General features: G+C 63.4%; 3 protein-coding genes across 6 annotated transcripts in view; 1 reads left to right on the forward strand and 2 right to left on the reverse strand.

The window, feature by feature from the left end:
* Positions 1-103: 103 nt before the first annotated feature.
* Positions 104-5,429, reverse strand: TMEM198 (transmembrane protein 198). Of its 2 annotated transcripts, none has more exons than XM_055813109.1 (5): positions 5,307-5,429; positions 3,093-3,343; positions 2,409-2,984; positions 1,983-2,173; positions 104-1,520 (listed from the first exon to the last, which is right to left on the reverse strand). In XM_055813109.1, the coding sequence occupies exons 2-5, from the start codon at positions 3,280-3,282 to the stop codon at positions 1,374-1,376; spliced, it is 1,104 nt and encodes a 367-aa protein (XP_055669084.1). In that variant the 5' UTR covers positions 3,283-3,343; positions 5,307-5,429; the 3' UTR covers positions 104-1,373. The 2 variants fall into 2 exon arrangements, with proteins under 2 accessions (XP_055669084.1, XP_055669081.1); XM_055813106.1 differs by having other exon boundaries at positions 1,965-2,173.
* Positions 5,430-8,080: 2,651 nt separating this feature from the next.
* CHPF (chondroitin polymerizing factor) lies at positions 8,081-13,344 on the forward strand. Of its 2 annotated transcripts, none has more exons than XM_055813026.1 (4): positions 8,081-8,463; positions 9,613-10,177; positions 10,374-10,556; positions 11,059-13,344. In XM_055813026.1, the coding sequence occupies exons 1-4, from the start codon at positions 8,153-8,155 to the stop codon at positions 12,319-12,321; spliced, it is 2,322 nt and encodes a 773-aa protein (XP_055669001.1). In that variant the 5' UTR covers positions 8,081-8,152; the 3' UTR covers positions 12,322-13,344. The 2 variants fall into 2 exon arrangements, with proteins under 2 accessions (XP_055669001.1, XP_055669002.1); XM_055813027.1 differs by lacking the exon at positions 8,081-8,463 and adding an exon at positions 9,314-9,525.
* Positions 13,345-19,298: 5,954 nt separating this feature from the next.
* ASIC4 (acid sensing ion channel subunit family member 4) overlaps positions 19,299-24,958 on the reverse strand; it is a 65,189-nt gene continuing 59,529 nt past the window's right edge. For both annotated transcript variants that reach the window (XM_027782346.2, XM_005234328.3), the window contains exons 2-10: positions 24,361-24,505; positions 24,067-24,194; positions 23,816-23,975; positions 23,343-23,399; positions 23,093-23,246; positions 22,575-22,666; positions 22,175-22,254; positions 21,721-21,825; positions 19,299-21,444 (exon numbers count right to left, since the gene is read on the reverse strand). In XM_027782346.2, coding sequence (XP_027638147.2) covers positions 21,325-21,444; positions 21,721-21,825; positions 22,175-22,254; positions 22,575-22,666; positions 23,093-23,246; positions 23,343-23,399; positions 23,816-23,975; positions 24,067-24,194; positions 24,361-24,505 — 1,041 coding nt within the window. In that variant the 3' untranslated portion in view covers positions 19,299-21,324. The remainder of the gene's footprint in view (positions 21,445-21,720; positions 21,826-22,174; positions 22,255-22,574; positions 22,667-23,092; positions 23,247-23,342; positions 23,400-23,815; positions 23,976-24,066; positions 24,195-24,360; positions 24,506-24,958) is intronic.

Consider the following 24,958-nt stretch of genomic DNA (forward strand, 5'->3'; position numbering starts at 1 on the left):
GTGGTGGCACCACTCTGCATCGCACCCAGCATCCCTGGGGAGCCTGGCCCTCGGCCCCCACCCTCACTCCCAGCACATCCCCCAGCCCCACACACCGGGCTCTGAAAGGCTCTTTACTGTGCGGCCATGGCCTCAGCAGCGTTTGGCACATTTACAAAAGAGACTGAAAAGGGGGACAGCAGCACGGCGCTGCAGGGACACGGGCGCCTGGCAGAAACATGCAGTTCCCGGGGCAGCGGGGCCGGCCAGGCTGGGCTGGGGGGCCCAAAACAGGGGGACACCCCAGTCCAGTCTCACACCATCCTGCCTGCCTGGCCATGGGGAAGTCCTGGCTCACTCCGTAATAAATTAATACAAATCACAGCAAGAGAAATATATACAAGGCAGTAGCCTCTGCCCACAGTGGTGCTTTGGGCAGGGGCTCCTGCCCTGCCCCTGTCGGAGGCTCGGCCTGACACCAGGGCCCCCCCTCCCCCCAGCCACTATAAAATCCAGTCGCCAGCAAAACAGCGACGGCCTCTGACGCTGCAGGGGTCCCCGCATCCCTGAGGCAGCCCAGCCTCTGCCCAAAGGCTGGATCCAGTGTCCTGTCTCCCATCAAAACATTTTGGAGAGGGATGGGTGCAGTGCACCCCACCAGTGCAGCTCCTGCTGGACAGGCACCACTTGCCAGCATCACCTCAGGAACCACTCGGCCCTGGCAGCCCCTGCCCCAGGACCACCCCGGTCCAGCTCAGGAAAAGTGGGGAGAGGCAAGCCACTCTGGGAGGCAGGGAGGGTGGCTAGAGCAGGGGGACCTCCTGAGGAGGCAGGTTTTGGGAAGCGCTGCCTGGGAGCTGCTCCCAGGGCCAGGGTGGGACAGGGCACGCATGCTCAGGGAAGTCCCTGGGGAGGCAAGGGCTGTGGGACCTGCTCTTTGAGGAAGGGATGTGGGGCACAGGCACTTGGGGAGTCGCTGGGGGGTGTGATGGGGTGGGAACAGGCGCAGGGAGCTGCACTCAGGGAAGGGGGGCTCAAATATGGGGAGGGCAATGTTGGGATGCAGGACGAACATGCCCAGGCCGTAGGGAAGCTCAGCAGCAGGGGCTCAGGGACTCCCCGCCCCAGCAGAGCCACTCACACCACACGTCCATGGGTACTGGTGTCCCCAGTCCTTGGGCTGAGTCCCTGCCGGAGGGCTCCCCCAGCACCTCCGGGCCCCGTGGACAGCCAGGGCTTGCCCAGCCAAGTCTCACATGTCCCCAGGAAGGGTGTCCATCTGCAGCCCCAAGCTGCAGTTGGTTGTCCGGGGTCAAGGGCACAGCCCCACTTGTCCCAGGGGGTCTGTCAGAGCAGGCTGGGGTGCTGGTGTCGCTCGAGGTCACTGGGTTGGCTTATACCCTCACAGCGGGGCCAGAGCCCGTGGTGAGGGGCACGGTGGAGCTGCAGTCATAGTCCAGGTCCACCACGGCGTGGGAGCTGGCGATGAGGCTGTTCAGGGATGGCCCTGTTTGCCGCTCTCGAAAACTCTGGATGTAGCTCTGCTTGAGAGAGGGAAGACAGAAAGTGAGGGGGGCTCTGCTCCTGGCCCACTCCATCCCACTCCACCCTAAGCTCTGCAGCAGCCCCCCAGAACCCTGTGCAATCCCACCCAGCCCAGCACTCAGGCCCTCTGGGGGCTGGCCACAGCAGGGTGCATAGCCCCATCCCTTGGGCACATGCTTTACACCTTGCCCACTGCCTGTTTCTACTGCAGCTGCAGCACTTTTGGGCACCAGTTTACATTTGCTCACAAAGGCTGAAGTGCTCCACAGTGGGCACGTGCCAGCTCAGCCCCTCTTGAGCTGCCTGGTCCCGGGGATACCCCAGCCTCGTCCCTTGAGGAGCTTGGATGCCGGCTGGTGCCTGGGCACCTCTCCCTTCTCTGCACCCCAGTCCACCCATATGGAGAAGGAAGGCCTGCAGAGGCTGGGGGAGATCTCTACCCTGGGTGCAGGACTCACGGGGGAGAGCACGTCCCCATCGAAGCGGCGCACAGGGTTGGGCTTGCGGCGGTAGGCGGGCTCGGGTGGGTGGGCTTTGTGCTGGTGGGCCGGTGGGTGGTGGGGTCTCCGCTTCTTCTTCTTCTCCTTTCGGTCCTCCCGCTGCTTGATGCGCATCAGCTGCACACGACGCTGCTGCCGGCTGATGATCACTGTGGGGTAGAGGGGCCTGTGAGTGCCAGGAAGTGCACCCAAACCAGCTCGGCACCCAAACCAGACCCAGCTCTACACACCCAGGCCTCCCCTTGTATGCTGTGTGCCCATAGCGTCCCAAACCGCTTATCTGTGCATGCAAAGCAGGTGTTGGGAAACTCCACTCCAGCCCCCAGACCCCTCAGCTCCTGCACTCACCCTGTGCCACGTCCACCTCCCCCAGCCCCCACATACCTTCTGTGTGGGAGTAGCCCTCGGCCGTGACCTTCCACTGGACCAGGACTCCCAGCGTGGTGAGGAGCGGCCAGACACCCAGGATGACCCAGCTGTACCAGCACACGGGGCGAGCAGGGGCCACCTTGATGCGCTCATAGATGTACTGCACCAGGAGGAAGAGCTCAATGAAGTAGTCAACAGTGACGGTCATGATGGCACTGCCGAAGACAGCAGTGGAGAGGGTGGTGAAGAAGCGCTGCCACTGCAGGGTGAGGACGGCGAAGAGCATCCCCACGCCTAGGAGCAGCGCAATGGGGATCCACACTGTCGGTGGGTGGTAGAACTGCTCCATCACCACCAGCGTGGCCACTGCCAGCAGCAGCCCCAGGAGCAGCCCCACCATGAAGAGGCCAACACTGCGCACCAGCATGGTGACCAGCCCACACAGGACACCGATGCCCAGCCCGATGCCCACTGAGGCCTCCACGCTCAGCTGTGTGTCCAGCACCCGCTCCTTGTAGCACAGCATGAAGATGATGATGGAGCCAAACATCAGCCCCGTCAGGAACATGACGGCCTTGAAGCAGCGGTAGCCTGTAGAGAGACCACCGCAGTCAGGGGTTTGATGGCCAGCACCCCTCCAGCTCCCCCCCTGCCCTTCTCCCTGCTTGCCCCACCAGCCGTCAGGCTGGCCTGGCTCACCGAAGAAGCAGTAGATGATGCCAAAGAGGCAGCACATGGCACACACCACCGAGGGCACCACCTGGTAGCGACGCTCGATTTCCTGCTGGCAGCTGTGCCCCCACTCCTGGCCTGGCTCATGCGGCAGCAGCTTGAACCGCAGCGTCTGCACAGTTGCAGTCATGGCTCTGGGGACTCCCGGGAGAGGCATCAAAATCTCCACTCCTGCCCCATGGCTCGCCAGCAAAACTGCACCCTGGAACCCGCCACAGCTGGGGAGACAGAGAGAAGGGGGATAGATGCACCACTGGCACACACCTGATGGCGAAGCCCACCGCTCGGCACCCAGCCACCAGAAAACCCACTCTGGCCCCTCGCTTCCTGCGTGGGAAGGAAGGGAATGGGGGAACAGCTTCATCTGTGGGGGCACAGCCCGTCACCCAATGGGTGGCTGCAGGGACACACTGTCCCCAGAGAACCCGCCTGCACCCCTGGGGAGCTTCACTGCCAGGACGCAGCACATTATAATTTGTCTGTGGCTTCAATTTCCTGCCCCTGGCTCTCCGGCACCCTTTCCCTGCTCAATTAAAGGGAGACTTCCACTACCTGGTATTTTCTGTCTGTGAAGTAATTATGCTCGGTAATTAAGTCACCCCTCAGTCTTCTATTTTTATAGGCTAAACAGATTGAGCTCTTAAGCTTGTACTCCAAGGCATTTTCTCCAATCCTCTAATCATATTTCTGGCTATTTTTCATCCTCACTCCAGCTCCTAGTGTCCTTGTAAAAACAAAGTGGGCCTCCACGTCGGATCAAGCCCTCCCACGCCGACCCATGGGGCTGGAGGGGGACTGGCCCCAGCTGGTGCTGCCCCTCATCCAAGGGCTCACCCGCAATGCCATGGGTGTGCTGGGATACCAAATTGGCAGTCGCCAGACCCCCTGCAGTGCCGACTCAGACGGAGGGGTCATAATCCCCTGCAAAGACTGATCCAGCTCCACTTTAAACCTAATTACAGCCGCCGTCTGCCTGCTCCCACCTGGAGCCAGTTCCAGCATCCCTTTGCTCCCTTGGTCCCTTTCCAGGCTCAGTTGGTTTAGGACTAGTTTATTGTCACCGGTCGTCCCTGGGCCAGTGCCAGTCCTTCCAAGTGCCGCGTTAAAGCAGCCTGCTCAGGACTGCTCCCAGAACCGATGCCCCGGGAAGGTGCAGGCAAGAGGGCAGAGGCTGCAGGCATGGCTCCCTATCGCCCGGCACCTCGGGGCTCCACCAGCGCCTCTTCCCTCGCCGCCGGCCTCCCTCCCTCCGGGGAGGGCAGCACCAGCCGGGGCAAATCCCCGCGGGGAGCCGAGCGCAGCGCCTAATCCCGGGGAAGCAGGCGGGCAGGGAGCGGGCAGCGAGCGCTGGGCCCCCGCGGGGGATGCCAAGCAGGATTGGACTTTAACCGCGGAGCCCGGCCGATGCCGTGCGGGGTGAAGCAGGGCTCCGCCGGCCGGCGCGCCGGGAGGGCGGGGATGGGGCACGGCAGGGCAGGGGGAGCGCAGCGAGGGGCCGCGCTCTGCCCCTCGGCCCGCGGCAGGCCGGTACCGGGGCAGCGGGGCGAGGTTGCCCGGGAGAGCCGCTCCCCGGCGGGTCACGGGCAGGCTGCGGGCAGCGTTGCAGGCAGCGCCCGGCGCCCATTGGCGCGGGCACTGTTGCTAGGGGAGCCCAGCGCCTGCTCATTGGCGCCGGGACTTGCCCACCTGCTGCCGCCCTCCCCGCAGCCCCGGGCTCCCCGCCGTCGCGGCCTGCCCCGGGTCCCCCGCCCTCCGCTCCTCGCCCCGCAGGCACGGCGCGGCGGGACCCGGGGGCAGCGCTCGGGGAGCGGCCCCCGCCACGGCGCTCCCCCGCACCGCACCGCCCCCCGGCCGGCCCCGCTCGCACCCCGGCGGGCTGCCGGGCCCCGGGCCGGCGGGGCGGGCGCGGCGTTGCTAAGCGACGGGCCGCAAAGGCCGCCGGGGCGCGGGGCCGCTCCGCCCCTCTCTTTGTTCGGGGCGGGGGGCCCGGGGGCGCTGTGCCGGGCCCTGCGCGCTCGGCCCGGGCCCCGCGCTCTTCTCCCCGGGCCCGGGGGATGGGGCGGGGGGGGGCGGGAGCCCGGTACCCGACCCCTTTCCCGCGGGACCCGGTGAGCCCCGCGCCCGCCGGCCCGCCACGTGCCGCCCTCCCCCCCGCCTCGGGCACGCCCCGCCCGCTCCCACCTGCGTTCCCGGCCCCGCAGCGGCGGCGGCCCCGCGGCGCCCGGCGCTGCCGACCCCGGCCCCGGCCCCCGCGCATGCTGGCGGCGCGGCCCGCCGCGCGGTGCTGAGCGGACAGCTCCGCCTGACGTCACCGCGCCGCGTCACCGCGCCGGCCGGGGGGCGGGGCCTCGGCGGGGAGAGGGTCGGGGCTGGGGGGGGAGCGGGCGTGTGGCGGGGGTGCCGGGCTGCGCGGCGGCACGTGCGCTGTGGCGCGCCCCGGACCCGGGCCGCGCGCGGGCTCGCGTGGTGGGGCGCGCGCCGCGGAGCCGGAACAGGGCCGCGTGCGAGGCGCGGGGCCTGCGGGGGCGGCGGGGCCCGGAGTGCGGGGGCGCGGGCGTGACCGCCGCGGGGAGCCTCGCGCCAGGGGCGTGCAGCGCCGTGCACGGCGGGGCCGCTGCCAGCGCCGGGGGCGGCGGGCACAGGGGCTGTGTGCAGTGAGCAAGGGGCCTGTGCCAGTGCCGCAGGGGCTGCGGCACCGGAGTTCGGAGGGGGCAAAGGTGCACACGGGGCACCTGTAGAGGCTGCCCACCCGTCCCCCTGCGAGCGGCCGGGAGGTGCAAGCGGGGCAGGCAGACGGAAGGACACGGAGCTCTGTGGAGGCAGAGCTCCCCGGAGCTGGCACCTCCCGGCTGCGACGCTCAGAGACCCCCCGGGAAATCCTGGCAGGGATAAGTCTCTTGGCAGCAGCAGCCGTTCCCCTGGCAGCCCCTTCCCAGCCTCACGCCAGCACCAGGGAGACAAAGGCAGGAGCTGCAGCTGGTGGGGGGCTGCGAAGGGGCTGCCGGAGGAACGGCACTGCTGCCCACCAGCCACCTCCCCCGCGCGGTCCCCTGGGGCCATGCAGGGGGGCCTGGACGTAGCCTCTGCCCAGGCTGACCCTACAGAGGTGGTCGCTCTGCCCCCAACAGCTTTGTCTCCGTGTGGTTTTCCTGAGCTCAGAGTTTTGCTTCTGAAAACTTAAGGATTTTGTCCAACCTGCACCTCTACCTAAATGCAAGTTGAGATCAGCAGGGTCGTTTCAGAATGAAACCTCTCATCACTCATGCAAAATCATCTGGGTTTGTATAAGGTGACCAGTGTTAAATATTCCAACCTGTAAAGGAAATCAAACACATCTATTTCCTAACACGTTCCTCTGTGTACAGAAAACAGGCAACTCCGGTTGTTTATGATCGTGCCTGCTTTTTGGCCTTTGTCCATGGAAAATCTGTGCTCATTCTTACTTCTGCATCTTTCTGCCTTCTGGCATCTCCTCGTCCCATCGCATTCCCTCCGCTTCTAGTTTTTATATGTTCTTCATTAAACTGCTTTCCACGTGACTGCCTTTGCCTGTTGCTTTTCTTGGCCTATTCAGGAGAAAAAGGCCTATGAAAATGAGCTGGGCTTGGATGATGGTCCCGTATCTCTGGGGGGTGGGATGCTGCCAACCACTTCCTGGTGAAAACAGGCTGCTTTGTTCCAGAATATGAAAGAGACCCTGGAGCCAAGCAGGCTCCTGCCCGCCCTCAGTGCCCTGCTGTGCTCTGTGGGCGGCCGGCAGTCCCCGGGGCAGGCAGGCTGTGTTTCATGGGGAGGGTGGGATGGGCTTCCCACCAGCCAGAGTAAACCCAGGGGCATCTGAGAGTCCTGACAGCTGTGGGACTGCTGGAAGCAGAGCCATGGGCTGGGAATGGGCAGAAAGGACGGGTCCTTGTCGTCCTTATTCAGTAGCGCCCGGCGCTGAGCAGCCACATAGGGCTGCCGGCCTTGCAGCTTCTGGGTTGGATCCATCCTGCACCGGAGGCTCCGTGTGTGCAGCAGGTTCTGCCCTGAGCCAGTTTCACCAGCTCTGCCTGCCGGAGGGCTGTCTGCCGGTGGCCAGTGGGATGGTGGCTGGCACCACAGCTCATAGCGGGACGGTGACCTGGCCGCCAACTGGAAAGGCCCACCTCTTCGGTCCCATTTTGACTCCCAGGATGAGGGTCCCTGCTGCTGGGATCCCCTGCCACTCTGCCCACCCTCCTCCTGTACCGCACCGGTCTGCTGCTCTGCATCCAAAGGCTTTCCAGCCACCCATCCAAAGGCTTTCCAGCCGCTGCTTGCCCTCCGGCACGCCCACTGCCCCGGCTCCCGAGGCGCCTTCGGCAGCCCATGGCCTGGCCTCCGAGGCTCCCGGCCGCAGCCCTGTGTCCCTTGCCTTGCCGCGGCCATCTCCCAGGGATGCGCAAGTAGGGCCCGGTGCCGCTGCCCACGCTTTTTGGAAGACCCCCGGGCAACCACGTGCTTCAAGACCCCCGGGAGTTCACCAGCGTGGCGGCTCGGGCTGTCCCGGGGGGGTGGCAACGCGGTGGCTGCTCCCCGGCCCCGGGAGCGCAGAGCCGGCTCTGCCCCAGCCGCGCCGCACACGCCCGGGCAGCCTCGCGCTATAGCCGGTTCAGGCGGGCCGGGCCAATGCGCTCGCCGGGCCGGGGGCAAAAGGCGTGGGGGCTGACGCCGTGTGCCGCGGCCAGCCCCGCCGAGGCGACCCCGGGCCCCGGAGGGAAGCGGCGCGGGGGCCCCGCCCCTCAGGGCCGGGTCGGCGCGGGGGGCGCCGGAGGCGGGGGCCGGCCGCGCGGTCTCCTAGCGACGGCGGCCCGCCCCCACGCCGCCCCGGCTCCCCTCGGCGGGGCCCGCCCCGCCCCGTGACGCGGCGGTGGGAGCGCGGCCCATTGGCCGGGGCGGGCCGCCCGCGGTGACGCGCAGCGGGGCGGGGCCAACGGGTGACACGTCGGACGGCGGCGCCGCCAGCGGGAGCGGCAGCCGGAGCCGCCCCCGGTCCCGTCCCGGCCATGCGGCTGTCGCTGGTGCTGTCGGTGCTGCGGCCCGCCGGGCCGGTGGCCATCGGCGTCTCGCTGGGCTTCACCCTCAGCCTGCTCAGCGTCACCTGGGTGGAGGAGCCCTGCGGGCCGCCGCCGCGCCCCGCTGCCCACCTGCGCCCCGACGGCGGCCCCGCGCCGCCTCCCGGCCCCGGCAACGCCAACGGCAACGCGGCGCGCAGGCCCAACGCCGTGCCCGCCGGGCTGGGCGCCGACAGCTGGGAGCCCCGCGTCGTACCCTACCGCCCGCCCAGCCCCGGCAGGGCCGCCAAGAAGGCCGTCAGGTGCGGGGGGGCCGGGACGGGCCGGGCTGGGGGAGCTGAGCCCCGGTGCAGGAGCCGGGCTTCCGATGCGAGCGGCTACGGTGCTCGGGGTGCCCGGCTGCGGGCGGCCTGCCCGCTGGGCTGGTACTGGGGGGCTTTCCCGGTGACCCGGCGGTGTGCTGCCTCCGCCCTGCGGCCGCCCCGGTCTGCAGCCGGGTTTTTCTCGCTGCAACCGCCTTTCCCCGCTGCTTCCCTTCCTCCCCGCCGCCTCCTCCCTCCCTCTACCGCTCCTTCCACCCCGCCGTTTGTTTCGGGAGCGCTCGGAACAGCCTCCCGCTCCTGCCCGCGGTGCCAGGGCTGCCTGCTGCGGCACGTGCTGCCGGGTCCCCAGCCCCGGCCCGGACCCTCCCGCGGCGGCACGTCCCCACCCCGCACCACCACCCCAGCCCGCTCCGGGGCCGGCTGCGGCCCGGCCCGGCGTCCCCGGGCTGGCAGGGAGCAGGCAGTGAAAGGGCCTCCTTGTCCCCGGCCGGGCGGTCGGACGGAGGGGTCTGAATGGGGCCAGTGTGTGCCGGGCGGGGGGGGGGGGGGGTCGCTTCCTGCCGCCGCGCCGGGCTGCGGGAATTAAACTTGAAAGTCATTGTGAGTGGGGCAGCTGGGGAGGGGGACGCAGCTGGCCCCACGCTGGCTTCAGCCACTGCAGCGGGGCCTGGCTTTCCCCGGGAGGGCAGCACGGGCCCGTCTGCCTGCGCCAGGCGCTGCACCGGGCAGGAAGGTGCTTCCCAGCTCGGCTGTCCCAGCCAGGGCTGGCATCATGGCTGGGTGCCTGCTGGTCTGTGTCCCTGCTGAAGCTGGGGCGTGCAGCCCTGCTTCCCTCTCTTAGCCGTGCTCGGCCCCTTGCGAGCCTCTGCTTTGAGCCAGGCTGGCTGGCTCATGGGAAGGGAGGTTTCAGGCTGGCAGGGAGGACTTCAGCAGGGCGCTGTGCTGTGCCTCTGGTCCAAGCAAAGTGGCAGCCAGAGCCACTGGGGTGATGTCTCGCACATGTAGTTGAAGCCTGAGAGCAGTTCCTGCAGAGGAGCCAAGGTCTGTGCCGTTGTGGGGGGGAGGGGGAGCATGGAGGTCGAGGTGGGGTGCAGTGCCCTGGAGCCAGACATTCTCTCCCTCCTACAGGACCCGCTACATCAGCACAGAGCTGGGGATGCGGCAGCGGCTCTTCGTGGGTGTGCTGACCTCCAAGAGCACGCTGAACACCCTGGGGGTGGCTGTCAACCGCACGCTAGCCCACCACCTGGAGCGCCTGGTGTACTTCACAGGCACACGGGGCCGCAAGGTGCCCCATGGCATGACGGTGGTGACACATAGTGATGAGCGGCCCATCTGGAACATGTACCAAACCATCCGGTACCTCCTGGACCACTACGTGAATGACTTTGACTGGTTCTTCCTGGTGCAAGACGACACCTACACAGAGGCACACCGCATCAGCCGCCTGGTCGCCCACCTCAGCATCGACACCCACCTCTACCTGGGCCGTCCCGAGGAGTTCATCGGTGGGGACACAGAGGGACGGTACTGCTATGGGGGGTTCGGCTACCTGCTGTCCCGCAGCCTCCTCCTGCTCCTGCAGCAGCACCTGGAAAGCTGCCGCAATGACATCCTTAGTGCCCGGCCTGACGAGTGGCTGGGCCGCTGCATCATTGACTACACAGCCATCAACTGTGCCGAGGAGCATGAGGTAGGTCCTGCAGCAGAGATGGCCTCTGAGAGCCTGATCCTGGCCCAGTGTGTTTGCCCACCTTCCTGTGGACTCCCAGGTCCTGGGGGGACCAGCCCTCACACCTGGTTGTCCTTTGAGCTTGCTGTGCTGGCAGCCAGTGGGATGGGAGTGTGAGTCAGGGCTGGCTGTGACCTGTCTCTCCTGGCTGGCACAGGGCCTGCGTTACCACTATTTTGAGCTGGGGAAGAACATGGACCCCGAGCGGGAGACCGACCTCCGTTTCCAGAGCGCTTTCACTGTCCACCCTGTGCTGGATCCCCTCCAGATGTACCGACTGCACAAGTATTTTGCACAGATGGAGCTTGAGAGGACATACCAGGAGATCCAGCAGCTTCAGGTGAGACCTGGCTTGGTTGGGAGAGTCTAGGCTCCTTCTGTCATACCCGTGGGCTTTCTGATTGCTCTGTTGCCTCTCCCCTCTAACGTGAGGGTTTCTCACTTGAACTTGCTGTGGAATGGGGTCAGATGAGCCTGTGTGGCTGCAGGGGCAGCAGTGCTGGCTGGAGAACAGCTTTGGGCCTGGACGGGTCCTGGAGCTGTGGTGGTGGTTCAGGGTGATGGAGCCAGCAGGGTGCTAAGGTCTGTCAGCAGAGGCTGGGCAGGGTGGGAGAGGGTGTGGATCCTGCCAATGGAAGTGGTGTGCCATATTCAGGGTGCTCTTCAGAGCAGACCTGAGGTGCTGGACAGTAGTCTGGCTGAAGGCAGAGTTGTTCTGGAACTGCTCTTTGGGCTGGGAGTAGCTGATCCCTGAGCATCGCGTGTCAGCTTGCCAGCAGCCAGAGCTGGAAGACCTACTTGTGCCCACCTTGGTACTCACTCCTCCATCTCTTCCCTTGCAGTTGGAGATTCAGAATGCCAGCAGCCTGTCTGCTGATGGGGACCACGGTGCCACGTGGCCCATTGGCATCCCACCCCCCTTCCAGCCCAAAACCCGCTTTGAAGTGCTGCGCTGGGACTACTTCACGGAGGAGCAGGTCTACGCCTGCATGGATGGCTCCCCCAAGTGCGAGCTGCGTGGCGCGGATCTGGCAGACGTGGCTGATGTGGTGGCCACGGCCATGGAAGAACTGAACCGCAAGTACCAGCCGGTGCTCCATGTCCGCAAGCAGCAGCTGGTGAATGGGTACCGACGCTTCGACCCCACACGTGGTATGGAGTACACATTGGACCTCCAGGTGGAGGTGGTCACCCAGAAGGGGCACAGCCGCTCTGTCACCAAGCGTGTGCACCTGGTGCGGCCCCTCAGTGAGGTGGAGATCATCCCCATGCCCTATGTGACAGAGGCCAGCCGCATCAATGTCATCCTGCCACTGACGGCCCATGACCGGGACCATGCTGCTCGCTTCTTGGAGGCTTATGCAGCAGCTGCCTTTGAGAGCAGTGAGAACACGGTTCTCACCTTTCTCTTCATCTATGACCCCTTTGAGGCCCAGCAGGTCACCCAGAATGACATCTTTGCCCCCGTGAAGGCCCAGATCACAGAGTATGAGCGCAAGTATGCAGAGGTGAAGATCCCATGGATCAGTGTTAAGACAGATGCACCTTCCCAAATCAAGGTCATGGACATCATCTCCAAGAAGCATCCCGTGGACACGCTTTTCTTTGTGGCCGGTGTGGGGACAGAGGTCACCATTGACTTCCTGAACCGCTGCCGCATGAACACCATCAACAACTGGCAGGTCTTCTTCCCCATCCACTTCCAGGGCTACAACCCTGCCATTGCTTACCACAACCAGGTGCCTCCCGCCACGCTGGACCTGCTGCGGGACGCAGGGCGCTTCGACCGCGACGTCTTCCACGAAGCCTGCTTCTACAATGCTGACTACATGGCAGCACGCACCCGCATGGCAGGTGATGTGCAGGAGAATGAGGACATCCTGGAGACCTTGGACATCTATGAAATGTTCATCAAGTACTCCAATCTCCATGTCTTCCGGGCTGTAGAGCCTGCCTTGCTGCAGCGCTACCGGAACCAGGCCTGCAACCCCCGGCTCAGCGAGGAGATCTACCACCGCTGTGTGCAGAGCAGCCTGGAGGGCGTAGGCTCTCGCTCCCAGCTGGCCATGGTGCTTTTTGAGCAGGAGCAGGGGAACAGCACCTGAACCCAGGGGCATGGAGGGGCTGGCCATGCCCTCCTGTGCCTGCCTGCCCACCCTGCCTCTTCTGCTGCCCAAATCTGTCTTCCTTCTCCCGGTAACTGCAGGGATTGCTGGTGCCCAAGCTTGTGACTTGTCCTGCTGGGGCTGCCTGGGCCGGGGTCTGCCAGCCCAGGGTGCCCAGGTCCTTCCAGAGCGGCCGTGGCTGTGCAGACCCCAGGGCGAGGTGGGGTTGAAGTCACTGAGCTGTGAGTTGGGATGCCCAGCTCCTCGCCCCAGAGCTGCTGGCTGCTGGCACCATCCCTCTGTCCTGGCTCCGCTGCCCAGACGGGAGGTGATGGGTTGCCCTGTCCTTTGCTGTCCCCCCTTGACTGGGGGCATGCAGAGCCCAGGGCCCCCTTGCTGTGGGGCCATGACTGCCACGGGGCTGGGGGTGATCCCTCGTGGTTCCCCCAGCGTTCTGGGGCAGAGCCATGCCCCTCAGTCTTTCAGAACATCGGCCCAGTCATGCGGGGGGGGTGGGGGGGTGGGGGCACATCCCTGCACCTGCCACAGGGTTGGACAGTGGGATGGGGCATGTCCCACCCCAAAAGAGCAATAAGGAGGTGGTTTTGGGGTTTTGCCACTTGGCAGTGAGCTGGAGCGCTCCTGGCTGGTTGGAGTGGGGGGGGTACTTGGCCCCTAGGGCTGGTGGGCACAGGGGGTGATCCTGCTGTATTCATGTACTGTGAGCTGCTCCCCATGGGAACCATGACCCAGGCCGCTTTGGCCTTCGCAGTATTGATAGGACGTTGGAGGTTGCAGCCCTTGGACAAGAGCCTTCCCCCAGAGGTGGGAGCCCTCCCCACCATAGGGGCGCCCTCAGGGTCAGGGGACACAGTGCCCGGCCCTGGTGGGCACAGCAGAAGGTTTGGCTGCGCATCTCCTAAGGAGAAAGTGACTGAGGAGCCGCTCTCTGCTCCTGGTTTGTATTTAATAGGGGGGAGAGGAGGGAGGGGTGCATTTACACTAATAAAATGGAGAGATTAACTGGTGGGTCTGGCTGATTCTTCCCCAGGGCACCTCTGGGTGTCCCACTGGGCATCTTGTGTGGTGGCAGGTGCTGGCTGCTCGTATAAAATCTGGCTGCGGCTGGCTGGACAGCTTCCTTGCAGAAATGCTGCTTTCCCCAAAACCACCTGCAGCATCTTCTACCTGAGCTGAAAGGTGACTGCATCTCCTTAGTGAGGTGAGGGGGAGCCCATCGACTGGCCAAACAGACACTTGGAAATGCTGGCTTGAGCCCCTCGGGGCTCACAGCAGGGGTCCTGTACCTCATCTGATGCCCACAGTTCAGTTCCTGGGGCTATCCGACTATCGTTACCTGCTGCAAGTCACTGGTGGTGCAGCAGGGTGTTGAGCCCCTTGCCACAGGAGGCTGTGGTGCCTGTGTGCAGTGTGCTGAGCTCTGCGTAATTCCCTCTTTCCTGGTGCTGTAAATTTGTGGTCCCACTGACCAGCCCTCCTCAGCCCCAGCTGTGGGTGGAAAAGGGGCTGGTACAGTTGTGTGTCCTGCCACACACGCTGTCTCCAGAACAGCCTTTGTGGGTTGTATGTGAGTAACAGGGAACCCCTGGCCCATGTCAGAGCAGAGGTTGGATTCCCCAAGTGGGGTATGCTCTGCTCTCCAGCATCTGGGATCAGCGCTGAAGGAAACTCCTGGGCCAGAAACTGCATCTGAGCACTGTGGCAGATCGTTGGGGCCAGACCTGCCCTCTCTGCATTGGTTTGACCCTTTTTTGGGCTGTTTTGCATCTCAGGGCTTCTCAGCATCTTGTGGTTTCCACTTCTGTGTCGGGCAGAGCACCATGGTCCTGCCCCGGACTGTTTCACCACCTACAGCCCCTGTTGCCATAATGAGGAGCAGGAACTGTGTCCCTTGGCCATGCTGTCTGCTCCAGGCATAATTTTCATGGCTCCACCTGCTCTTCCCACCAGCTCTTTGGTCATCACATTTTACGTGCTCGTGAAACACACACATCAAAGAGACATCCTCAAGAAAATTAACTGAACTGTTAAGTTTTCAAGGCTGTTACTGCTCAGTGAAACTCATGGAAAGCCCCTGGGCTGTGGCATACCTTCCCCAAAGATACCTCATTCATATGTTCCTGCTCCAATCTTCATATCCATGGTGTAGGAGTGTTTAAATACAATTTTATTATATTTCAGATGGTAACCGTTAGCTTGCTCTAACTATTTCTATTTTTGATCTTCCCCGAGCACATCCTTAATTCCTTTTAAATGTGAATCTGGGACAGAGGGAGCGAAGCATATGCAGGTGCATTACAGATACATTTCTTGTCTGAAAAGCAGACCTATGAGTTGCATGTGATTAGGCATTAGAAGAGTATCCAAATGGTAATAAAGCTGGAATTGTTGTTTAATTGTCACAAGATGGTCTAGATAGAGTTGCTTTTGCATCCTCATTGCTGTTTGCCCAGACTGAGTTAGAGCTATTTACATACTTAACGCTCCACACTATCAGCACCAGCGAAGCCCCCCCTGCTCCGACATACATACAAGCAAATGACAGTGCTCCTGGCACTTCCAGCAGTTATTGCTCTCTTTAAAAGGAGCTGGCAAGGTTTGAAGCTGCTGTGGTGTTTGCCAGGTTATTTGCAGTGTCAAAACATGCTGAAACCCTGGGGAAGGATGCGCAAAGTTTCGGGAAGGGGGTTGGTGATGGGAGCAGGTTGGCCTGCTTGGTCGGGGCCCCAAACAACCTTCCTGCATCTGGGTGAAGTAAATGGGTTCACTGGGCAATGGCAGAGACCTGCAATGATGGGTACTTAGGCACAACTGTGCCCTGCTCCCCTCCTGCCCACACAGGCCTGGCAGGTGCAGGCAGGGCACTGGGCCAGGATGGTGGCACTTGAAAGAGGCAGGGAGGAGCAGCCCTGGGTGCTGATGTGGGTGGCTGAGCAGACAGGGACTTTCTGCAGTTCCTGTTCAGGTTTGACTGGTGCATCCATACAACATGTGGATTTTTGCACAGGTGCAGTTGCAGAGACAGAGCACTGAAAAGGCTATTTTCCTAGCGGGGGTAGGAGAAAACATGTGTCGGCTGCCCGTAGACTTCTGCTTCCCTAGAGAAAATTTTCTAAAAGCCTTAGTGGCTCACCACAGCCTTTGAGAAGAGCAATGCAAGTTCCTTTTGGGGTGAGGGGCTGGCTGGGTGCACTGGGGCTGGGTGGGTGCCTGCCTCCCCTCGCCTTCCTGCACCACGGCAAGGAAAAAGACTTAAACTGGGGGGGAAAGCCCGAACTGCTGCTGTGCTGTTCTGCCCCCCCCCCCCCCCCCCATTTGTTCCCCCATGCAGTCATGCAGGTGCGTCTCTGCAAATGTAGCAGTGGGCTTGCAAGCAGGGAAAGCAAAACCTGCTGCTCTGGCCCTGCTTGGGTCACTTCTGGCTGCGCTAAACCCTGCAGCAGAGTTACTGCAGCCCTGGCAATGTTGATCAGCTCAATAGCCGACCTTTGGGAGGACATAGGAAGCACAGCTGTGCCAGGAGTGGGCTGAAGGGCAACAAGAAGCTCAGTGCCCTTTTGTCCCTGTGCTTTCCTTGGGAAGGGGCCAGTGGTGCCTCACTGCCTGTCCCGCAGGAGCAGCTCCACCAGCTGCAGAGCGGGACCCAACCCCAGCAAACGTTTCCTTTGGGCCACAAGTGAACATGGGCAAAGCTGCTCTGCTTGAGGAAGAGCAGGCAGGGAGATGCTGGGCTTTGTCTGGCCCAGTGCCCCATGTCACAGCCCAGCATGCTGCTGAGCTCCTTTGGAGGGTGCGAGGGGCTTTGCCAGGGGCTTTTCTGGCCAAGCTTGGGGAAATCAGAGCCTTTTGATGAAGAGGGAAACAGCTGGTAGCTGTAAGTGCAGGCAGGGCTGCTGCCAGTGTGTGCCTGCCCACAGGGGTTTCCCTGCGTGGAGGCATCAGTGCACCCAGCCATGCCCTGCGATGTCCCCTCTGGGGACACACAGCCTTGGTGTGGGCAGAATGCAGACTCCAGGGCTGGGGGTAGAGGCAGGCAGCTCCCCTGGATTTTGATTTTAATTGCTTCCTTGGTTCTTCCAGCCTGCCTGCCCGCTGTCAGGGGCCAAGCAAGCGCTAGAAAGCGAGGGCTGTGCGTCCCCTGCCTGGCCCCACTGACAGGCCCCACCAGTCCATTTTCCCAGCAAAGGTTGGTCATGGGGAAACAGCCAGGAGGAAAGCAGTGAGCTTGGCATGCTCAGGTCATCAGGAGATGCTGAGCGTCTCTTCTTTCTGCAGGTGCTGCCTGTCACCACCAGCATCTCTGGGCAGAAGGTGCCTGGGGAGACGGTGACAGCAGTGAGGCCATGTATCCTGTTGTACTCCAGGGCTCACTTCCAGACTCTCTGCTCCCAAGCAAGGTGGTTTGTTTCCTTTGTAACATGTCTTTTCCCCGGGAGAAGCTGGAATTGCAGTGCGTGGCAGTTGAGGCATGGTGGGAAGTGCCCTAGGAGATACCTGTCCCATTGGCAGAAGGGATCCTCACCGGTTTCTCCACCCTGGTGCCCCCTCCCTCGGGCCGGCACCACATCCTCGAGGAGCTGAGTCTGTCAGGGTTGTCACCTCCACAGTGACAGGAGCGGTCAGCAGTGCAGCAGGTTCTGCCGCAGTCGGGTGCCTGGCATTTGTCCAGAGGGCTGCGCTCGTTAAAATTAAGGGCCTGTTTCACTATAGTGGATCCGCTTCTAATTATGCCCCAGCTATTTCATGTGGCTCATTACAGGTGATTCAAGCAGTGCTGAGCTGGGCTGACATCACTTTGCAGCCTGGCGAGCCCCAGGTGGCAGCAGCCCCATCCCTGGGGGAGAACCAGAGCCCTGGTGGCCCTTGGATGGGCACAGCACGGGAGGGGGCACACAGGGACCACAGTGCTGGAGTTTGGAGCTGGCCCTGGGATGTTAAATCTGGTCATCCCACTGGTCCTCCTCAGCCTAGTGCCATCTGCCCCAAGATATTGGGCACAGTGCAGGCAAGGGGGGGATGCTGGGGTCACCTCACCTGCCCATCCTGTTCGGAGGGAGTGTGAGACCCTACAGGATGCATCATCTGTAGGTGCCACTGGGAAGTTGCCACGTTAAAGAACAGAGGCGCTGAAAGCGACAGATAAAAATAACTTACATCAAATCTTCACTAGATCACCACTATGGAGCTCCCGGGACCCGTCCTGAGGCTGCTTGGCTGGTAGCCTTGGGGAGCTGGGACAGGCCATGCATGAGGCTCAGCCTTTTCTTCAGCTATACGTCACTCCTGCTCCTCCAAAATCATCTTTATTTTCTCATAGGCATAGGATTTGGCTTTGTGGGTGTTCTTCCAGTAAGCTGCTTGCCAGAGCTGGGAGTCAAGGTGCAGGAACATCCCAGTGAGCATGGCAGAGCACTGTACCCAGCCCTCACTCCCCCTGGCCAGCACCACCATGACCTTCAGGTTTTGTATCAGGACTTGGTCCTTCCTCAGCATGCCCTTTGGCACCTCCAGCACCACGCCCTGGGCTCACCGCATACTCTCCTCCTCGCTCAGCTCTTCTGATGCAGCTCCACCGCAGAGCAGGAGGCAGCACAAGCTCCCTGTCATGGCCTGGGTGTGGAGGAAGGTGGCTTCGTGGCAGGGCATCCTGGAGTGGCAGATGGGTCAGGACCTGGTGCCAGAGACGGTCTTGTCCCAGGGGACCCCAAAGGAACCTGATCCTCTCACAGGGTGATGAGAAATGTGGAGGATGTAGTTATTTGCTTTTCCCTTCAGGACCCAGCCACAGTGCTCCCCTCCCAGGGCATGGTATGAACTGTGGGATGGGGTCCTGTGTCCCAGCTGCACCCAGTTAACCTGGACATCTCCAGTCCTCACTGGTTTAGAGGGAGCCCTGTGGTGCCCGGTGCTGGCAGCTTCTACTGTGAGGCCAGGCCATGCCTCCCGCTTTGTCCCCCTCCCTGTGCGTCAGGGTGGCTGGGGTGGCTGGACAAGGGTCTGGAGAAAGGCAGGAGCTGAAGGAGCACCTCTGCCAGGGAAAGCCCCAGGGTCTTGCCCCAGCAGGGCTCTCCTTCACTCCAAACCATCCTCCACCTCCCCCATTTCAGTTTCAGCCTGCACCCCTTGCCCATGGCACCCATAGGGGTCCTGCTGGAGGTCCCAATGTGGGATGGCTGATGGTGCCCCTGGCATCTCCCCTGTGCTGTAGCCCCTACTGGGGGAACAGGGCCCATGGCCCGCAGTGGGTCCAGAGGAGCTGGCACTGTGCTGGTGAGCCCGTGTGAGGGCAGCGCCAGTGCAAGCGCCAGCCTTCAGCTGACAGGGGCTGTGCCTGCCACTGCTAACAGGCACAGGAGCGGAGGGGACACAGCTGCTGCAGGGGGGGTACCCCACGGGCGAGTGGGTGCTGCATGGGGTCCTAGGTGTTGGTAGGCGTGCAGGGTGCCGCTCTGGCACAAGACATCCATGGAGCAACCCCGAAAGCACCCCTAGCCCATGTTTCTGCCTGTCCATCTGCCCCCCACTCTGCAGCACCATATGGGGGGCAGGAACCTGTGTTCCCCACTTCACCACCTGGTTGGGGCTGGTAGAGCTTGGTAAGGCACTGGTGGGGTGCCCACCCTGCCCTGGGGATCAATTTGGCAGCCAAGGTACAGCTCTGGCAGTTCCCTGCTGTTGGTGCCCAGCTGGCAGCCTCCACACCTCTGCCACCAGCCAGGACTCAAAGCGCTGGGCAGCAGGCAAGGCTTTCTGCAGGCAGCGATGCAGAGGTGCTCACCTTCGGGTGACCCAGCACGCTGGCTCTCATGGTGCCCAGCACAGTTCAGGGCTGTAAAGTGCTGCCTGGGTCCCACCACCACCTTCCCCCTGGGTGGGACTAGCTTCCCCCGCCCTCTACCCTCCCCAGCCCTGCCTGCCTGCTGTCCCCAGCCCTTGCAGGCGGCTCCAGACCTACTTGTGCCTCTTTATTAGGGAGCATTTGTACATTTATAAAACAGTGACACACATCTCTCACATTCGCCAGCACGAGGGCACTCGCGCTGGCCCTCCCACCATGGTGCCCATGCCCACCCTGCTTGGGGCTTGCTGCTCCTGCTGGCAAGGAGGGAGCCGCAACCTGCACCCCCGATGCCTGCCACAGGAGCTCCTGGTGTAGAGCTGGTTGGCACGGCCATAGCATGTCCCCGGGTTTACATGTGGCACCCCTCTGGGGACACTCCTGCTTGCAGGTGGGTGGGGAGGGGACTCCATGGGGAGCTAGCACAGGGTGCTCTGGAGGGGCTCCCCAGCGAGCGCTGCTGTGCCGGCCCTGCTGGGAGTCTTGGTGTTTGTGTCCCCATGCAGGGGGACATGAGACACCATGTAACCGGGTGGTTGCACTGATGGGGAACATGTTTCCTCATAGGTGCATATTTTGGGGAGCTGTTGGGCCATGCATACCCAGAGCCAGGGCTGCCAGGCACATCACCAGGCTGGTGTTCCGGTCCCTGCCCTGCATCTCCCATGTGTGGGGCCTTGGGGGAGGCAAGGACGATGGCTCTTCCCTGCATCTATGGCTTTGGCCACGGCGTGGCATGGCCGTGTTGTGTCTGTGGGCACCACAGATGGGGACCAAACCGTCAGGGCCAGGGAATGCCTGGCTCAACCACAGCCTCCCCCAGAGGTCCCAAATTCCTGCCCTGGGGTCCCCCTCTCTGCTGCATGTGTGTGTCGAGGGGGGCTTTGCCAGCCCGCCCCCCCTCCTGAGATATTTTGGGGCAGTTTGCCCTGCGCTGGTGTCTGCTACAGTGGAGGGGGAGGAGGCGATGTCCGACATGACAGGGGGAGCGCTGTGGGTCCTGCCGTGGGTCCTGCCATCTCGGGGCAGGCAGGAGGGCTGTGGGTGTCAGTCCTGGCCGAGGCTCAGGCTGGCGGCTTGGGCTGTGGCTGCCCAGGCAGTGCTGGGCACGGGGCATCCTCCTAACCATGTACAGTCTGGGGGAGGCACAGCGGGTGCTCAGCACCCGGGGATGGGAGCGTGGCGAGGGATACGTGCATGGTGCAAAAGAGCGGCGACAGGCAGGGGAGTGAGGGCAGGACCCCCACGTGCTGCCTGGGCCATGCCGGGTGGCTGCACCAAGGGACGAGCCACTTTGGGCAATACATGGGCAAGAAGAGGATAAGGAGGGCTGGGGGCATGGTGGGCTGCAGGAGAGGGGGGAGGCAGTAGGTTTGCAGTACCGCAATGACTGGGGGCTATCGGGGCCAACACTGGAGTGGGAGGGGAGTCACAGTGCAGGGGTCTGGCTGGGAACAGCAATGGGCAGGGGCTGCAGCTCTGGCAGGCTGCATGAATTTGGGGAAGGGCAGATGTTTCGGGGGGATGTCACAGTGGTGGTGGCGCCAGGGGTCAGGGTGGTGCCATGCAGGTGTGGCTGCAGGTGGGGTGTCCCTGGGCTGGCCGGGGGGGGGCCATGCTGCTCAGAGGGGTGCCCTGCAACACTGCCCTGCCCTGCAGCAGGAAGGTGGGAGTGGTGGTCCCTGGGCAGGGGGGAAGCTGTTTCAGGCACCTTTCTCTCCTGGAGGGGACCATGCAGGGTGGAGACCCCCACCCACCCAGGAGGGACCAGCAGGAGAGGACTCGGAGAGGCTTGCAGGAGCCCCAGCTTACCCCCTGCACGCTCTGCATTGCCAGGGCCCTTCTGCCCAGCACCTGGCAGCTCCCCCAGCCCCCCCATCATGCCTGTCCCCCCCTCCACGCTGTGTGCTTGAGACGGGGCTGAGCCCGTGTGCTGGGGGCAAGTGGAGGGGATGGGCAAAAGGGCTGGGGGGCCACGCTGGTGCCGATGCTGAGGCAGCTCTGGTGGCATTGCTGAGGGCAAACAGCAGTGGGGTAGGGGAGGCAGGGGCCGGTGCCCACTGCGCCCGGTGCCGCCGTCCCTCTCCATACACATGGTGGGGAGGGGAGTGGCGGGGGGCTGCCCCTCCGAGTCCCGAGCTGGCCTAGCAGGCGAAGTCCTCGAAGACGCCCTGGTGAGGGTAGTGGTGGCGGTGGTGGTGGTTGGGCAGGATACCCGCGTTGTAGGTGCCCTCCACATGCCGGCCCAGTGTCTCGCAGGGGCTCTGCAGTGATGACAGTCAGTGAGGTGGGCACAGACTCCATACACCTTGCCCCCTTCAGCCCCCCCGTCCCCCCCATAGCCTGTCCCCAGGAGCCCCTCTTGGGCATTCAGCTCCCTGCCACCCCAGGCTACCCCAGCTCTGCAGCCTGAGAGCGCCAAACACAGAGCCGAGCTGTCCCTTGCCCTTGGGATGACATCCCTTCCCCCTGGGGTGGGGTCAGATGATGCCCAGGCCCTGTCCTCACAGCCCCCCAGGCAGCCCACCCCGCAGGGGTACCTGATCCTTGAGCTCCTCCAGTCCCAGCGTGGCGATGCTGCCTGAGGGCTTCTTCAGGGGTGGCTTGGAGCGGCGCAGGACCCGACTCAACCTGTCCCGGATTACCTGGGTGCAGACGGGGGGTCAGCCCCAGATCTACATGCAGGCAGCACCCCATGTGTGGGCACCCTGGTCTGCATGGCCCTGCTGCCTGCCCCCCTGCCTGCCTCGGGGACACGGGGCCGACAGTGGAGACAGCACCTCTGCCCACGATCCTCCTGGTCCTCGGCTCACTGAGGGATGCTGGAGGACCCGTCTTCATCCCAGTACCTCCTGCTGTGCATTCCCTGATTTGGGGGCTGCAATAGCCCTCTGGGGTGGCCATGCACAGCATGCCCTCCCCAGGGAGCCCAGCCCCTGCTCTGCTCCTCACCCGCTCCCACCACCAAGACACAGCCCTGAAGGCTCCACACACCTCATAGACATAGTCCAGGATCTCCAGGATGGTGAGGATGCTGGCACCGATGAACAGGCCCATCTGCCCCCCGATGTCCCCTGGGGAGGAGAAGGGGGAGATGGTCACTGGGAGATGCTGTGCAGCCTGCTGGGGGTCTGGGGTGGGCCAGCAGGGCTGTGGGCAGTGCCAGGGCTGCTGGACAGAGGGGGGCAGAGCAGTCACGGGAACAGGGGCAGCAGGATGGAGGGAGCAGGAGACATGCGGGACAGGGGATGGTCAGCAGCATGCAACCCTTCAGTGAGCCTGCAGCCGGCTCCTGCCCTGTGTGATCCCTCCCCAACAAGCCCCACGTCATCCTGGGGCTGGGACCCAGAGCTCTGCGCCTCAGGGTCCCACGGGAAGGTGGGTGGGGAGTCACCAAGAAGCCCAGCAAGGTCGTAGGCTTTCTTCTGCTCAATAGCCTCGTAGTTGAGCGCCTCAAAGAAGATGTCCAGCACCAGGAAGTTCTCCCTGTGGGGACACCATAGTGCTTGGCAAGGAGGGCTGGTCACCGACTGTCCCACCCCCACTGCCCCCAAACCTCCCCTGTCCCCCGGCCCTCCAGCTCCCAGGTGCTCCCAGGGCCCTTATGAGTTATTCATGCTGGTGTGGTGGGGACATGGAAGGGGCATGTCCCAGGCCAGGAGGGACCGTGGGGTGGGGAGATGATGGCAGGAGGGCTGGGAGGACATGGATGGGTCAGTGTACATGGACTGCCTTAGTGGCAGCCACCCCTGGACAGAGGATGTGGCAGGGACTACGTGCGCCAGGATCCCCTCCCTGCATGCTATGTGCCAGGACCCGCTCCCCATACACTGCCAGGATTGGGGTGGGGGCTGCCCAGGTCCCCAGTCCCCTGCCCACCCCAGGGTGTGCTGCCTGGCACTGGGGACTCACCGGATGTAGGTCTCGTTCTTGTTGTACTTGCGGGCGAGGTAGCGCGCCGAGCCCTTGTTGGGGATGCGCACCATGGAGATCTCCTTGCCATAGCGTGTCAGGTTGCATGGCGTGGGGCAGCTGCAGCGCTCCTGGCTGTCCTCCACCGCTGCGTCTGGGGGCATGTACCCATTGGCATGGTCTCACCCCCCCGGCCCCTCCCCGGGGGCACCTGGCTGGTGCCCAGCCACCTGCCTGCCACCGCACCTACCCAGCGTGTGGTCAGCACACTCGATGTACACGTTGGGGGAGCAGATGGACTCGTTGCCTGTGGAGAAGCAGCTGGTCAGGGGTGGTGGGGGTCTGGCTCGCTTCTGTCCCCCACCCTTGACTGACTCCCTTAAAGGCAGTGAGGCAGGGGTGGCCCCAGGGTGCGGAGGGGATGGGGATGGGGATGGGTGACCCTTGGCTGCAGGTTGGCTGGGGCAGGGGTGGCCTCTGGGTGCAAGGCAGGCAGGGAAGGGCTGACCTAGGGTGTAAGGAGAGTAGGACAGGGGCTGAACCAGCATGCGGAGGGGATGGGATGGTCACTGGGTGGAGAGGGATGGGCAGGGGGTTACCCTTGAGTGCAGAGGGATGGGGCAGGGTTGATCTTTGGGCGCAGGCTGTACAGAGCCAGGGCAGCCCTGGGCAGGACTGTCAGGGCAGTGGGGTGCCCCCAGACCATCATGTGCATCCCCTCACCTGGCATGTGGACCATGCGACAGTGGCAGCTCCGCACCACGGCCTCCTTCTCGCACTGCAGGCGGCAGGCAGCGATGCTGTAGGTGTCATAGCCAGGCAGCATCTGCTCCCCTTGCACGCTGGCCCGGCAGTTCCCCCATGGCTGAGGCAGGTAGGTGAGCTGTCACGGTGAGAGGGGCATCGCTGCAGGGCTGTGCCAGGCTGAGTGCCCATGGGCACCTCCCTGGGGGCTGTGGGGCATCGTGCCTTACCCGCTGCTCCTGGCAGGACACGAAGGTCTGGAAGCCAGGCGAGACACCAAAGCCCAGCTGGTGGATGTAGGGTGGTTCATCCTGGCTGTGGATCTGGACCCGGATGCCAGCTTCAAACGATGTCTCATCTGTGGGAGTAGGAGAGAGAGGCTGCACACCTGCACCCACCCAGCACCTGCACCCTGGGGCCCAGAACCCCTCCAGTGCCCTGCTTGCCCCATAGCCCGGCTCTGGGGTTCCCTGTTTTCCCAGCACCCCTCACCCGTGCCCTGCCCACATCACAGCCCCACTCACTGGTCTCTCTCCAGATGGGCAGATACTCTTCCTGCTGGATGTCCAGCATGATCTCCAGCCCGTTGCCCATGCCACCCTGGCGGGTCACCCGTGGGTTCCTCCGGTCCCCATTAAAGGTGTAGCACTTACCATAGCGTGTGTAGACCTGGGTATGAAGAAAGGTGGAGTGAGGGAGGGCAGGGATCTGGCAGGGCATTCTGCAAGCAGGACGAGGTCCAGGAACCCCTTTCAAATTCCATGGCAGTGCTGGAAGTGGGGAATAGTCTTGCATGGAAGTGCAAGACCTCCCCTTGGAAGGGCTCATCTAAGCCTCCCCCCTCCTTCTCCCCCCCGCTTCTGCCCCCCTTCACCCTTGCTGGGGGGGTGAAGCATCGCTGCCAGCACACCCATGTGGAAGCCCAGCTGTCCTGCTCCCTGTCAGGCAGGGACTCACAGGGGCAAAGTGCTGGGGGCCACAGTGCTCCCCCTGAAAGCGGCACTCCACCAGCATATCCTCAATCTGGTGGCCCAGGCGGTGGAAGAAGCTCTGCATGGTGCGCTCAGAGCGGCGGTGGTGGCAAAAAGCGCGAGTAGTTGGCAAGACGCATCAGCCACGCAC

The sequence above is a fragment of the Falco peregrinus genome, chromosome 8, assembly GCF_023634155.1.
Source record: "Falco peregrinus isolate bFalPer1 chromosome 8, bFalPer1.pri, whole genome shotgun sequence".
NCBI classification, from domain to species: Eukaryota; Metazoa; Chordata; class Aves; order Falconiformes; family Falconidae; genus Falco; species Falco peregrinus.